The sequence below is a fragment of the Sturnira hondurensis genome, unplaced genomic scaffold (genome assembly GCF_014824575.4).
Source record: "Sturnira hondurensis isolate 20B ecotype Veracruz unplaced genomic scaffold, ASM1482457v3 Scaffold0005279, whole genome shotgun sequence".
NCBI classification, from domain to species: Eukaryota; Metazoa; Chordata; class Mammalia; order Chiroptera; family Phyllostomidae; genus Sturnira; species Sturnira hondurensis.
Genome location: NW_028077910.1, coordinates 17654575 through 17671237, shown reverse-complemented (window position 1 = coordinate 17671237; position 16663 = coordinate 17654575). Strand labels below are relative to the sequence as shown.

General features: G+C 38.8%; 1 protein-coding gene across 6 annotated transcripts in view; it reads right to left on the bottom strand.

Moving 5' to 3' along the window:
- Positions 1 to 16663, bottom strand: part of PLCH1 (phospholipase C eta 1) — a 180383-nt gene that overhangs the window by 111250 nt on the left and 52470 nt on the right. Inside the window, exon 1 of one of the 6 annotated variants that reach the window (XM_037046686.1) lies at positions 14752 to 15209. The exons of the other annotated variants lie outside the window; for them this stretch is intronic. Coding sequence (XP_036902581.1) covers positions 14752 to 14794 — 43 coding nt within the window. The 5' untranslated portion in view covers positions 14795 to 15209. Of the gene's footprint in view, positions 1 to 14751; positions 15210 to 16663 lie in introns of those variants that run through there. 6 annotated transcript variants of the gene reach the window in all.

The following is a 16663-nucleotide window of genomic DNA, read 5'->3' as shown; positions in this document are numbered from 1 at the left end:
ATAAATTAACATTATTAAAATGTCCATACTACCCAAAGCAATCTATAGAGTCAATGCAATTCCTATCAAAATTTCAATAACATATTTCACTGAACCAGTATTTCAAAAATTTATATGGAACCACAAAAGGTCCCGCATAGCAACAGCGATCCTGAGAAAGAAGAACAGAGTTGGAGGGATCACACTACCTAATATCAAACTATACTATAAGACCATAGTAATCAAAACAGCATGGCACTGCATAAAAACAAACATATAGATCAATGGAACAGAATAGAGAAACTAGAAATAAATCTACACCTTTATAGTCAATTAATATTCAACAGAGGAAGCAAGCACATACAATGGGCTAAAAATAGCCTATTCGATAAATGGTGTTGGGAAAATTAGACAGATAGTGTGGAAAAATGAAACCAGACCACCTTTTTACACTACGCACAAGAATAAATTGAAAATAGGTCAAAGACTTAAATGTTAGACCCCAAACCATAAAAATCCTAAAAGAAAACATAGGCAGCAAAATCTCAGACATCGCTCATCAATTTTTTTTACCCAATATATTTCCCAAGACAAGGGAAACAAAAGAAAAAATAAACAAGTGAGAGGTCATCAAGCTAAAAAGTTTTTGCACAGCAAGGAAATCATCAACAAAATAAAAAGACAACCCACCCTGGCTGGTATAGCTCAGTGGATTGAGCACAGACCTGTAAACCAAAAGATCGCGGTTCGATTCCCAGTCAGGGCTCATGCCTGGGTTGCAGGCCAGTTCCCAGCAGGGGCCAGTTCCCAGCAGGGGATGCACAAGAAGCAACCATACATTGATATTTCTCTCCCTCTCTCCTTCCCTTCCCTTCTAAAGATAAAGAAATAAAATTTTAAAAAATGTGAAAGAAGATTTAAAAAAATAAAAATAAAAATACATAAAAAGACAATCCACAGAATGGGACAACATATCTGCCAATACATCCAGTAAGGCATTAACACCCAAAATGTATAAAGAACTTACAAAATTCAACACCAAAAATAACAAACAACCCAATTGAAAAATGGGGCCCTGGCTGGTGTAGCTCAGTGGATTGAGCACGGGCCTGCAAGCCACACGATCGTGGTTCGATTCCCAGTCAGGGCACATGCCTGGGTTGCAGGTCAGTTCCCAGCGTGGGACGCATGAGAGGCAACCATACATTGATATTTCTCTCCCTCTCTCTTTTCCTTCTCCTCTAAAGATAAATAAAATCTTTAAAAAACATGGGCACAGGACCTAGATAGACACTTCTCCAAAGAGCACATGCAGATGGCCAATAGACAAATGAAAAGATGCTCAACATCTCTAATCATCGGAGAAATGCAAATAGAAACCACAATGAGTTAACATCTCACACCCGACAGAATGGCTACCATCAATAAATCAACAAACAAGTGCTGGTGAGGATGTGGAGAAAGGGAGACCCTTTGCACTGTTGGTGGGAATGCAGACTGGTGCAGCCACTGTGGAAAACAGTATGGCGACACATCGAAAAATTAAAAATGGATCTGCCTTTTGACCCAGAGATCCCATTTCTGGGAATATATCCGAAGGAATTCAAAACACTAATCTGAAAGAACATAAGCACCCTATGTTCACTGCAGCAATACTCACAATTGCCACAACATGGAAGCAGCCCAAATGTCCATCAGGAGACGAGTGGATAAAACAACTACGGGACATTTATACAATGGCATTCTACTCAGCCATAAAAGAGAAGAAAATTTTACCTTTTGTAACGGTACGGATGGACCTGGAGAACATTACGCTAAGTGAAATAAGCCAGTCAGAGAAAGACAAATACTATACGATTTCCCTCATAAGTGGAATCTAACAAACAAGTCTAACAAGCAAAACAGAGAAAGACTCATAGATGGAGAATAGACAACAGGTAATGGAGGTGGGGAGTGGAAGTTAGAGGGTGGAGGGACTGAGCGAAAAGGAAAAAGGATTCATGGGTGTGGACAACAGGGAGGAGAGTGCTGGGGGGAGGGGAGTATCAGGGGACTAAGTAATGGAAAAAATATAACAAAGATTATATTTTTAAAAAGAATGCTACAGGAACTGACAGCGTGTGAAATTGAGGCGGCAGCAGCAAATCTGGAGCTCGAAGGCTATTTCTAGCCAGCAACAGTACGTGTTACATGGTGAGGACATCTCGACAGCCAATGAATGGCCCTTGAATCCCTCTGTGTGCTCAGCACTATACTAAAACGTATAAGGATTTCCAAAGGAAAATAGCAGTCTTTCTGTCCCCAGGAAACATGTATTCCATCCTAATATCCTAGTACGAGAACTTATTTAACTACAGATGCACCTGAACTGTAGCTAAATAATTTCAGTGACTGCAAGCGCTGGGAGTGAAGAGTTCTAAAATAATTCTTCTACCCATTTGTCCATATCGGTCTCTCGGGTTTTGCCCCATTTTTTGTGCATTTGGATTTTACATTACTGAAAGAAAATCGACATGCTTCTTTAAAAAAAAATAAAACCCTTGTTGAAAAATAAATTGAAAATATTCCTTTTCCTATGTACCTTAGGGTAAGTGGCTCCCCAAGAGTGACTTCATAGGTAATTGAATTTCATATGAAATTTACCAAATAACAAAGGTCTGATATCTGCTGCAGAACACCCCACATAGCTCAAACCCCTACCTGCCTGCACATTTCAAATATAATGTCACATGCAGAATTGCTATATTGAAGAATAGAGAGTTATTGTCCCCTTAGTGAATCAGCAGAATCTACAGGGAAAGCCCATCCCTATCCAGCTGGGGGTGCAATCATATGTACAGTTCAGTAAAAGGCCTTGAACATACTGTTTCGACAAGCTTTTAATTTGCTAGAATTAGAGGAAGTACTGCCATGATTTTAAATCAGTCATTTTCTTTGTCACAGCCTGAGACTAGTAAAATAATAAGCCAGAGAAACCAGTGAATCCATTGCAAACAAACAGCCCCAGTCCCGATGAGAACTCGCATTCTTTAATCTTTGCTTTCTATGTTTATGTACATGTTTTTCTTTTTTGCAATAATTAAAAGGGGTGTTAAATCTTTGGTTTCAATTCCAAAACTCTCAATAATTTGTCAACAAAAAATAACTGAGGACCAACACTGTGTAGGACATTGTCGTAGATTCTATAGACGCCAAGTAGAATCAGGCTCTATCGCTGTTCTGCAAATTTCTTAGAGCAACACACCCTGGTATTTTCTGTGGCTAAATTTGACAACGGTTTTCTATGGACATACCTTCTGGTTCTGCACCCTTTTAAAATCTAACTATTCAACAACAACAAAAAAACAGGACAGAAAAGAAAGAAAGCTACAAAAATGTATGTGCTGAACATAGCTGGAAAAAAACCTCTTTTGCAATACGTGATTTAATCAAGTTAGACAAGTGCCTTTGGTTAGACTTGGGTAACTAAGAACATGCATGGAAAGTAAATCTTGACCCAGTTCTATCATTAACTAACTGCTGCAGTCTCTTGCTTTTTCCCCCTCCTCATTTCTATTCTGAGCCTTTTCCCTCTTTCCATAAGCCAGCCAAAGTATTCAACTTCCTGATTATCCCAATTGAAGCGACTGCTGCTCCAGATATTAGCATTTATAAAAATACAATCTTCCAGCAAACTTCTCCCTCCCTCTCACTCAAAAGGAGGGATCTGCCCGTTCATTTGGCATCTTCTCCCACTAAGCTGCATGTGCCTCAAACAAGGATTCTGCCTTATTTATCCTACCATCCTTGGCACTCAGCACCTGCATGATGTATACCAGCTACTAGGCAGTCAATAAAAGGTCAGCTAAATGAACTTCCTCTCCCTCCTCTCTCTTAATATCTCTACATGCTGAATACTGAATGGGTACTGATTGGCTAATATGGAACTTAACTTGCCAGTCATTAGAGGAAAAGACTTACTATCAAGTCTGCACCACCATTGCTCAGGCTGTTAGGTTTTCAAACTAGCGAAGTCAGGCTACATAACAAGCAGAAACTAGTATTAATGAGATGGGGCACTTGTACTAGCAAAACATTCCTCCGTCAAATGCCCTTTCCTCTTTTACTCTCTGCAATAATCACTCGCTACATAGTTGCCACCCGTAATAGGTTGAACAGTGATGTGTCAGAAATACTTTTGATGACTGTACCAATTATAGTGATGAGAAGGGGCATTTGGTCATGTTCAGGAGGGAAAAAAACTGGCAAAGGCAGCACAGAAGAGGGGGTTCAGATGGGACTGAACTCAGGGTACCTGATTATCTTGGCTTTTTGGCTATTCAAAGAATACAAAGGGACCTCTGGTGCTCACCCCTGCAGTGCAGGGACATCTTTCCTACTGAAATTGCTTTCCAGCTGCATAATGTCTGAGCTACGGGGCACCGAGAGAAGACTTCCGCTCTTTTCAGTAAGGATTCTCTGAGCATATGCTATGCCTCTGGCACTGTCCTAAATATCAAATAAGACTATAGACATTCAAAGTCTAGTCCAAAGGTTGAAAAACTTTGTAAAGGGCCAGATAGTAATTTTTTTAGCCTTTAGGGGCCACATAGTTGCTGTGACAATCACTCAACTTTGAGTGTAGTGCAAAAACAGCCTAAGAAAATATATATGCTATTGACTATGAGTGTTTCAATAAAGCTTTATTTATAAAAACATGTAGCTGGCAAGGTTTGGCCCACAGGATATAATTTGCCAATTCCTGGTCTAATCCATGAGTCAGTTGCATATTTTTAAAAACACAAAACAGTAAGATCTGTGTTAATGAAAATTTCCCCTTGTATTTGCATAACATTTGAGAAAGAATGAAGCTATTTCATGTCTAATGATTCAAAATGTAATCCTCATACCAACCCTTTGTGGTGGGTAGGTCTTATTTTGTTCATTTCGTAAGTGAGGAAACTAAGGCTCAAGTAAATTAAAGAACTTTCTCCAAGTCATTCCACAGCTAGAGGAGATTTTAAAAAGTCAGTTATCTACTGCACATTTAGGTAGTTCTCCTTCCTTACTATCACCAAAAAAAAAAAGATTACTGCAATAACATTTCTATTGCTCTATCTTTGTGCAAATACTTTTACAGAACTAGTTTTTGGAAGTACAGCTGGTGAGCCAAAGGGTTTTGTCTACCCTCAAACTGCCCTGCAGAAATACTAGTTCAGATTCCTTCGAGCCAGGTATAAAAGTGCCTGTTTTCCCACACCTGTGCTGAATCCTTTGTCAATCAGGTAAGAAAAAAAAACAAACTGTGACTCTTTTTAATGTTTGAAAACACAACATTTTGCAGTCCTCTTCCTTGTAAGTTTTTAAAACATCTCTGTTTGGCCTGTGGAAGATCCTAAACATATAACATTTACAAGTTATGTTTAGTAAGGAGACAAGGTGCTTCACTTATTCAATCGGTCTCAATGGCTAGAAACAGAGTGACTTGCGGGCTTGAAAGACTTAGCATGAAAGAATTCAGTATAAATGATCAGACAGTAACTCTTCGGGGAATACTGAGTATTGCAGATGAGCTGAGATTATCAAAATTGTGTGGGTAAGCTGCTTCTGCATTTATGTAATACTCTAAGTAATAAGCTATTTTGCTAAAATCAGCTAAGGGTTTAACATTGCCTCCTTAGGTTTTTCTTTTCATGCCTTTATCATATGCTTGACTTATTTTTGGTTTGGTTGTCTAATAAAACTAGGTACAAGGGTAAGTATAGGAAAAGGGTGAGAGAGAAAAAACGCAAATAGAACATTGCCATAGGTTGTCAACCATGAGAGAAAGGAAGAAATGGGACACCGACAAGGTGCATGTGGCAGGCACTAAAATGAGCAAGCACATATTGTTAGGAGAAAGACGTAACCTTTACTGAAGGCCTGTCTACCAAGCACTGGGCAAGGCTTGTTACACACATCACCTCATTTCATCCTCACAACTCTTCAAAGTGCATAGCATCCATGGTTTTTATTTTTTTAGGATTTTATTTATCTTTAGAGGGGAAGGGAAGAAGAGAGGGAGAGAAATATCAATGTATGGTTGCCTCTGGTGCGCACCCCTGCTGGGAACTGGCTTGCAACCCAGGCATGTGCCCTGACTGGGAATCAAACCACAATCCTTTGCAGACCTGCGCTCAATCCACTAAGCTACACCAGCTAGGGTGACATCCATGATTTTTAAATGAGGGAAATGAGTGCCAGTGAAACTGGCCTAGGTGATTCCTGAAAAGCTAGGCTGCTATTAGAACATCTGTTTGTCTTTTGTTCCTATTTTTGTCCAGATCCCACGTCAGCCCCACTGTACCAAAGCACTGGAGAAACGCTGGATTGGAACTTCCAGGATTTCACTTTGGAGTAAAAAGAAACAAAGAACGGATAAAATTTAAAAGAGAATGATGAGTTGCATGTGAGAATTAAGGAAACATGAATTTAAAAACCATAAGTTATATATTGAGTAAATGAGAAATTAAAGAAGTTGAAGAAAGAAGTGTATACTTAAAGTTGTGCCCAAAAGACAAAAATAAAGGAATAAAGAAGTAGCACAGTAAAATGATGGCATAGAACACACACACACACACACACACACACACACACGCGCGTCAAATGAAGAAATTAAAAAAGGAAAAGACGATACCCAGAAACAACAGAATTATTATAAAGCTGGATGTTTTGACCAAGAAACAATATATCCGGCCCCTTAACCTTGAACTGTTCCCTGAAGGAGCCCATTTTCCATGCTCTTACCATTTGTATCATGTGCCATTTTCCCACCACCCTTTGTAAATGTAGTGACCCAAACTGTAGCCTCTCTTCAAATAAGTGTCACACACACCCAGTGATTACAAAGAGAATGGTAGCCAGTCCTGAGAGCACTATTTGCACTAACAGCTACAGCTTTAGAACTTTCATCAGCTTCTTGATCTCCATGGTCCTCAGGGCTTCTGCCAGGCCTGCCAACATTTGTGTTGCTTTGTTTTCATTCTTACTGACACTCCTCTGAGTTTCGAAGAAAGGCCAAGGAAAGCATCTTAGAAAAATCCCCTGTGGTCCAACACAAAGGGTAGGCCTCTGCTGCAAACCCTTCCAGCTAACACACGCCAGGGTAATACCAACAACTGATTATTATCTCCATGCACTTGCATGTGGCTTTATAAGTCAAATATACTCCAAATTTTATTTCAATGGAAAAAATAAAAGGAAATGAAAAAGCTAGGACAAGAAAATTTAAAAACAGAAAGGAAGACTTTGTGGAAGAAAATCACAGCCAATAGGAGTGCCCAGAGTGGGAAAAGTAAGGAACACTAGTGTAAGAACAGAACAGCTTCATTCCTCATTCATTTTATTTTTTTCTTTGCCCTTGTGTGTATATCTTGCTCCCATTCACCACTTCTTTAGAGAAAAGGGCATCAGTTTGAGATGAAAAAAACTAAACAGAGAATATGAAATGAAGTTCAGAATGACTATGCACCAAATAAGAATGGCCAGCCAAATTCATGAAATAAGATGAAAATTACGTAATAAATAAGAAACTTGAGACCTGACCTCTCTTCCTCCCCACCCCATCACCAAAAACTGTACATTTCTATCCATTATATTCCCACACCTGCCTTCACTCATTGTCCTAGTTGATTTCCCAGGCTTTTCATTTTTTAAAACATCAATGAGAATCTGAGAAAAGAAATGAGTAAATTTTAAAAATACAAAAGTTACAGAATAAGAAAAGTATAAAATTATTGACAATAACCTTCAAATCTCAATGTCAAGAGAATACTCACTGTGTGAGAGCATCTACTTGCTAAGGCTAGCTTAGTAACTAAATATTAACAGCTGAATAAATAACAGCTGAAGCCCTATCTCATGTCCATGGTAAGGCTCAACAAGGAGACACAGGAAGGTGAGGCTATGGAATGGCCCACACCATTTAAATTTTTCATTCTTCTTATTAATCACATAAAAATTTAATACCCTGTATTAGAGACCTGCATCACTGATGTGCCTCCTTTCTGTATAAGAGTGTACACACATACCCATACTCCTGAAAGGGTACCAACCGTGCTAGTATCTGAGCATCATGCACATGCCAAAGTATCAATCATGCTAATATCTGAGGAGTAAAAATGGCAAGGAGAAATTTCAGTTTTTTTGAAAAGCAATCATCAGGTACCACTTTGGACATTCAAACGAAAAAAGAAAAAGGAAATGGCAAACAATGACAAATAAATTTAGACATGAGGGGGAAATGTGCAGAGAGAAACTATAAAAGAGAGTAACAAAACTGTCCTTTAGAGCTTTTATTTCATCTTCTTTTCTCTTCTGGTTTTGTATTTACATTGGGGGATGGGGGGCGGCGTTCAGGCTCCTGCTTGCATATCCTCTCAAGTTTTATCTTTTCTCATCCTCCCTAGAAAAACAGACAATACGGATACCGATTTTAAAGAAAAACAAGAGGCAACAGGTCACTGGATGAGATTAAACCCTTGCGTTGTACATACGCACCTACAGCCGTGACTTATTCTTTAAACAGATCGATAGAAGCAATCATTCACCTCTCTTCAAAGAGACAGCTGAAGTAACTCTAGCTCACTCGTGGTAGCTTCTGTTTTGTTGACAAGTAATTAGAGAGAGTACAGGATCATTTGTCAAAACCTCAATGACAAGAGTTCATGGCCTTAAGTGCCCGAACCAATTTCTCAAGTAGTTTGCAGGACATTTAATCTTGGCTGTTGAATCAATTCTTCACAGCACTTCTTTTTTTTTTCTAAAATACCATATTTTTGCCCTGGCTGGGTAGCTCAGTTAGTTGGAGCATCACTCATACACCAAAAGGTTGTGGGGTTGATTCCCAGTCAGGGTATATATCTAGGTATCTAGGTATCTAGGTTGTGGTTTTGATCCTTGGTCAGAGAGAGTACAGGAAGCAACAAATTGATGTTTCTCTCTCACACAGATGTCTGTCTGTCTGTCTCTCTCTCTCACACACATCAATAAACATACCCTTGGATGAGGTTAAATAATTTACCATACTTGTTTCATAAAATACCACTTTTTCTTTCCTAAAACAGCAATTTTATATCATCCACCCACTTCGAAGCTTACCATCATCTCCCTTTCTTTATTAGATCCCAGCCAAACCCCTCAGGGGGGTATAGAAAAGCCTGTGTGATCTGGGCTCGCTGTAACCATTCCTTCTCATCCCACTGCCTCCCTTCTTACACCAAACCCAGCCTAATCCGCCACCCACCACTCTTCTCTCTGTCTCTCACTTCGGAAATACTCATTTGCAGATCTTTATACTCAAGGGCAAAGCAGGCCAACCTACGAACTGGAGAAAGGTATATACAAAAAGTGAAAGTTAAACTCAGATGTCTTTATAGAGATGAGAGAGAATTTTTTACAGAGAAGACAATCGATTGTTTCCTACTTATGTAGCTTATCACCTCCAGAAAAATACCAGGGAGAAAGGGACCATTAGCTGCATGGCTCACAGGACTCAAATGTCAGCTCTACTGATTCTGGTACGACCTCGTGCAAGTAATTTTTCTCTCCCTGCACCTCAGTTGCCTCAACCCAAAGTGGAGGTAGCCATGACACATGTCTTATTGAGTTATGATAAAGATTATTGCTTATCAAAATTGTTATTCTTGGGCGCTCAACTTTTTCCAATGAATTTGATGCGATTATCTTGTATCAAGATCTCCAGAATCTGTCCTTTGCCTCAGACATCATTTTCTGAAGCAGTATTCTTAACCAAAATTAACTTAGGTGATGACATTGCTCTGGTAAGAATTTACATAGTCACAATAGTGTAATTTCATGTAGTCATAAATGTAAACTTTTCTCATTGATATTAATCTTTTAAAATCAAACAATAATGGAAACATGGAAGGAGTAATTATGAGTACAGAAAAAGAATGGGAAAAATATGTTATGTGATAAGAGGTAGGAGGAATAGTGAGAGAAAGCATTGGTAAAAGGAGATACGCTACAGATAGCGTATTTCTGTTGGGCAGAGCAGGAAACTAAAGTGTGAGTGAATGGGTGAGGTTACAAAGGTAACCAACAGAGTAACTGAAAGAGACAGGAGGGTGATGCTAGAGGTGAGTTAATTCCTCCCCTAACATAGATGAAAATCAATATATAATATTAAAATAGAAAGTGCAATGGATAGTAGTATAAGTACATCATTTAGAGATACGAAGTAACACTAAAACCCTACCAAAAGGGAAGTAAAATAGCTAAAAGCAGTTTCTTTAAGAAAGGGCAGAAGATGGCTAAGGGAGAAAACCATAATGCCTGTATTAGTTCTTTTATAATACAGTACTGAAAACTTTCCATTGTTTTTAAAAATAAGAAAATATAACTGAAAAAGATCTATTCATACTACCAACTAAAACCACCTACAATAGCCCTGGCTGGTGTGGCTCAGTGGATTGAGTGCCAGCCTGGGACCAAGAGTCACTGGTTTGATTCCCAGTCAGGGCACATGCCTGGGTTGCAGGCCTGGTCCCCAGGGGGGCCCATGTGAGAGGCAACCACACATTGATGTTTCTCTCTGCTCTTTCTCCTTCCCTTCCCCTCTCTCTAAAAAATAAATAAGGAAAATATTTTTTAAATAAAACCAACTACATAAAGAAAACTCTAAATCTTTACTAACATAAATGACCTTTAAATATAGTGAATTCTACTATGTTCCTGAAAGGGAACATTCAATATCTTAAAGTGGGTGGTTCTGTTCAGTTATTCTCTAAATGCAATGCAAGTCCAATAAAAAAATCCCAACAGGATTACTTTGGGGACTAGAGAGGCTATTTCTGAAATTTATCTGGAATAGAAAATACATGAACTTGCCCTAACAGATAGTTCAGAATCAGACTGATGGGTCTATGAAACTGAATAAAGTACACAGCATCGTTTTCATTAAGTAGGAAAATACCCATTTTAACGAAGTTAAATACCAAGACATGGCCACTGGCCTTCCTAGTCTAAAGTTATGTTTGGACTGACGATGCAAACAACATGACAACATTCAAATCAACATCCTGTAAGTACCCTAAAACAGGCTGAGTTGGAGTTCTCTGAGCTTCTTGGGGAAATAAGGTTTTGATCTCTGTAAACACAGAACAAAAATACTGATAACTGGCACAATCCTGTGTAATGGACAACAGGTTTCAAATTTAGTAAAGCAGAAATGTTAGGTTTCATATCAGGCAATTACTGATTTATAGCTAACTTATGCTGACTCTAAGACAGTGACTGGGTAAAAGGCATGCACAGGGAAGAAGCAGTGTGAATTCTAGGATAGCTTTGATCAGTGGGCAAAGAATGCAAGTGTGCATGTGAGAGCACAGTGTTTTCTCATGGAAGAGCTCAGCTGGGAAACTTGAGTAGAAACCATTATATTCTCACCTATTTACTGCAACAGCCTTCTGGTCTCCCTTGCTCCAGACTCATGCCTCCCCTCAGTCTCTGAACTATTGATATTTCTTTTTAAGATTTTTATTTATTCATATTTTTAAGGATTTATTTACTTATTTTTCGACAGAGGGGAAGGGAGGGAGAAAGAGAGGGAGAGAAACATCAGTTCATTGCCTCACACACCCCCTACTGGGCACCTAGCCCACAACCCAGGCATGTGCCCTGATTGGGAATCGAACTGGTGAGCCTTTGGTTCACAGGCCAGTGCTCAATCCACTGAGCTACACGAGTCAGGGATGAACCACTGATATTTCTGAAAAGAGATCTTCTATGAATATCAAATCAGATCAGTCTCTCCCCAGCAGAAAACCTGCTGCTTTTTAAAAAATAATGTCCAAATTTCTTAACCTGAATTATGGGGTCTTTATTATAACATCTACCCTTTGCTTACTTCTTCGTCTTCAGTCTTTGCTTATCCACCTGATATATTCCTTCTTATTCTTCAAGTGTCAGTTCAGATGTTACCTCCAGAAGTCCTTTGTTGACTTCACACTCAAGGTATATAAGCATGTCTTTGCACCACACCGTGAGTTACTGAAGAGAGGTTGATACCTTTATCTTTTATATCCTCAATGATCACCTTGTATGCATATAAAGCCTTCAATATATCCTTCAATATATCATACCGATTATTAGCATTTAAAAATTCCATAAGAAACTCTCAATTTTCCACTCCCTAAAAATGATCTTGTACAAAGAATTCAAATGACATATGAGAGAAATCACAAGCACCTAAATGTTTAGCGTCTCCTAAGAGCAAAAATGTCTGTGATCAAGAGAGTAGGTCGAGCCACCAGGATCAGGCTAGATTCCAGCCACAGATGGACTTCATGTCTGGAGAAAATTGGGCACTGTTGGTTTTTTCTCCTTAAAAAAGAGTGAGATTGCTGTGGTTCCTCCCTGCTCCAGAAATCAAGGGCTCCCTCCTACATCAACACCAGCCCCGTCAGGGGCTGCACGCACAGCACGCTCACTGCGGGCATGTAGGTTACACCGAGCCAGGGGGGAAATTAGTAGCAGATGCTACCAAGGTTCTAGGTCAAAGTGTTTTTATTATTTGCACTCCAAAACAAATACAATTTCTTTTCCATTAAAATAGATGAAATGCGTATTATTCTTGTTTCCATAATTATATCATTTTACATTTCTGTGGTTCTTTTCCACCTTCCAAATGCTTTCAGAAACATTACACCAGTAATTCTTATAACAACCTTGTGAAGTAAAAAAGAATTATCTCCTGTTACTAAAAAGGAAGTTAGGGTTCACAGATGTAACAAGTTTAGTAAAGCACTTGCTTTGGTGCCTGAGGCTTGCTCTGACTCCTGTTTTTATGTTGCAGTTGAAGTCCCTCACATATTTGGTGTTGATTGCTTTAAGAATCACTAAGGTGACTTCTAACTGGAAGGCTTAGTACATTATACTAAATTGGAAGGCTAGTATTAATAATTTCCTAAGCATATGCATAAACAAAAAGTATAGGAGCAGTCACAAGTTTTACACATATTATATAGTTTTAAAACTAAGGAGATACCATCAAAAACTCAGGTTTCTTTTCCTTGGTCTTCCTGGCTGTGAATGAAAATTTTTCAACTTTATATCTCCATCCGTTGAAATCACCTCCACTAACATTACTGTTCAACTCAGGTGTCATAAGAATTCAGACTCTATTAATTTTATACACTTGGAAATGTTGTTGATCTGTATACTTTAAGATGCTCCACTTAAAAACTGATCTGGAATTCAGAAGAAAGATTTCTTTTAAAATAATCTTGCTACCTACGAAGATGATTTTAATACCAAGATATACAGTCAGTAAAGGAAATTTTTCATGCTGCAAAATAAACCATTAAAATAAATAACTGAAAATCTATTGAGTAAAATATGAAATATATACTCATCTTTCTAAATCTCTGACAAAACCATCAATATGTGAAGACATCTATCTTGAAACAAGACACCTTACATTTGTCAATTTTGAGAGCTTATACAACTAGAAAATTCATTCCAATTTCTATGACGTTTAAAAATTACAGCCTAATTTTAACTTTCATCTTAAAGTTGACATTTTTGTGATGAAAGTAATAGAAGTCATTTTTGTCATTACTTTCAGGAAGCATAAAGAAAGACATCCTGATAGTATGCTATGCAATTCGATTTATTCCTGCTTCCAGCACACAAGAGTTTCTAGACACATTGAAAGTCAAAACTCTAAATGGGAAATTCTCTAACAAATTGTGTATAGAGTAAACCAAATTCTACTCTACTTCTCTATAAAAGGTCCTTCCAAAGGTTACAAAACTCAGAAATACTCAAGGAATCTGAACCATGGCTTCACTGATATTTTGAGTAGAAAGCCACGCTCAGTGCTGCTACTGTGCACACAACACACTGAAGTTGGCACTGCAAACTAGCACCGGTCTCCAGACTGGCTCTCCCACCCAGCACTGACGTTTACGAAGTTACGTCTGAGTAGACACACAGGCGGCGTCTGAAATGACAGACACTTGTCCTCCAATTTCAGTTGGAAGATAAGTTTTACAAGACATTTCTTGACATGCCACTTATTCTGTCTGATCAGGCAGGAACACTGCTGATAATTCAAGAACAATCTCCATATATTTTAAATGTCTGTTCTCCTAACTCACACTCTAAAATGTGCCTCCTGTGCTACCGGAGCGAACAGGCTCTGCGAACATGATGCACGGACCCTGCCTCCATTTTCTCTGTGCTGAGCACTCATGCCATTTCATCTCAGAAAGCTAATTATAAACATACAATGTACAGCCGTAATGATTAAACATGACTATCTTGATACATGTTGGGAATCATTCCATCCGGGTTATCATAAAAAGTTAAAATACAGCTTAATTCATCATTATTCAAACTAAATAAGACTTGGCAATGCTTAAATTAAAACCCACTGTTTGTCAGCATTAGACAAAATTTGAAGGTCTTTAATCTGTGGCTTGAACATAAGAATACAAAAGGCAAAAGGTTTTGTCACTGACCACTGTATGACAATAATGCACTTCCAATCTGTCAGCATGCAAATCCTATCATTATAAAAGTACACATTTGAAGAAAATAAACCTTTTGCCGAAACAAAAATACTTTGTTACATTTTCATCTCATATGGAAATATAATATATTCTCAAGTATGTCATCAAGAGTCAGATCAATCTTTAACTTAACTAAACAGGAAATAAAACAAGAAATGTATACCATCTTTTACTAGGACTATTACACTTACCTCAAAATTAGTAGCATGACTCTTACCTTTTTCTGGACTTAAGTTTTTATACACTTCAAGGTCTGCCATGAAATTTAATATTGCTACACATTATTGGCAAGAAAAGTGAGATTTGTCTCTAAAGGCAAAGCCTTTTCCTGATACACATCTCCAGAAAGGAAAAGGAAAAAAGGCAAAGACATCCTTAGCAGTCCCAAGGATTTGGCTCATGCTGCCCTGGATAGCATGATGAGATCTTCACAATCAGGCTTTGAGGTGTGGAGAAAATAAATCCATGAGATATGGTTATAAAACTTTGTCCCAAAGTGAAAAAAGCACAGCCAGATAAGAACACCAGAAGCGTCTGCTCAGGGCTGCCGCTATTGTGGGAATGCAGGCGCTGTGGCTACTTTGGGAATGAGACATGCATGCTTAGCGCAGCGCTTCAAGCCCTCAAGGCGTTCTGCACGTTCAGTGTCTGGGAAGTGCAGGACTTTAACCGCCAAAGAAACCCTCCTCACCTACAGAGGCCATTGAGAAAACACTGATTGCCACGGTAGTGACGCAGGCTGAATGCAGAAAACGAAGATGCACACACACACACAGACACTCACATAAGCACACAGGGACACACACACACTCAGAAGCAAACATCACTGCATTTGAGGCAAAGCAATCCATTAAAAATAAGCCACGTGCGGTCCTCTACACCGTGCACTCCTTTTGTGCCAGTCAGGTTAAACACACATTTATTGACCAGTGTTGAACCTTTTCCTTGATTTTTATGCTCATTCCACACACAAGCACAGCAATAATCGCAGAAAAGACTGGAATGTTTCCAACTTAGAATGAATGAGGTTACAATTTCAAAACACTTGGGCGGTGAGAGCTCCTTGCCAGGTAAAAATCACATCCCCGTGGGCAAGGTAAGTAGCATGAATGGGTCTAAAAAAGCCAGCTTTTAGTGAATGAACCAACATATTATTAGAGCACAATTTTCCCTAAAGTACATATATTCATTATTTGCATGTTTTAATCAACTTCTTTATAGAAATAGGTAGATAAACAGGCAAACAGATATTTCGCAAGCAAATTTCCTATAGCCTTGTATTAAGAGTTGCCAGCAAGTCTCAGCATCCTGAGCATTAACTCCCTTACTCCCAGGATTCTCTTTGTGATAATAACTACCCAGCCTTGCCTTTGCTTCTCCTCAGCTGCAGCCGTGGCCCCTGAGGCTCCCAGCACTTCCCATTCTGTACATACCAGGGTTAACCCCTTTACTCCCTTTCCTGTGGGACAACCTAGCCCACCCTGACCCCCACACTCCTCTCCTCTAGAGGTGCCAAGCTCTACCCCAATTCCAATTCCTCTCTTTCCCAACTTACCAACTCCCCATTTACTCTTAAATAATCTTGAGAAATTTGAATTTCAAAGGGGTGTGTGTATGTGTAAGAACATATCATTAAAATATCCTTCTTGCAAGATATAGCTGACATTTACAAAGACACAATTACACAAAATAGCAGCTAAGAGTTTAGAAGCTTATCTGCTTGGGTTCAAACCCTGCCTCTGCCGCCAACCAGCTGTGTGACCTTAGGCAACTTACACAAATTCTCTGTTCCTTCATTTCCTTATTTGTACACTAGGCATACTAGTTCCCACTCTAAGGTGGTGTTGGAAGCATTCAGTTAATATACAAAATGCTGAGAATCACAATTACTTTATATTATTGTAACACTATTGTTATTAGTCTTGAAATTCTAGAGAAGCAGTGGATTTCATGGTTTAATTCCACCTAACCAGTACTTTGAAATTAGCGTGGCACCCCAAAACTTGAGATCTCCGAAATACCCACTTCTGTTAAATAATTCAAAGGACTGATACTCCCAGATAATCTTATAACACAAAATTGTCCCCGTAACACCAAACTGGTGCCAAATGAGGGACTCTTAGTTCCTC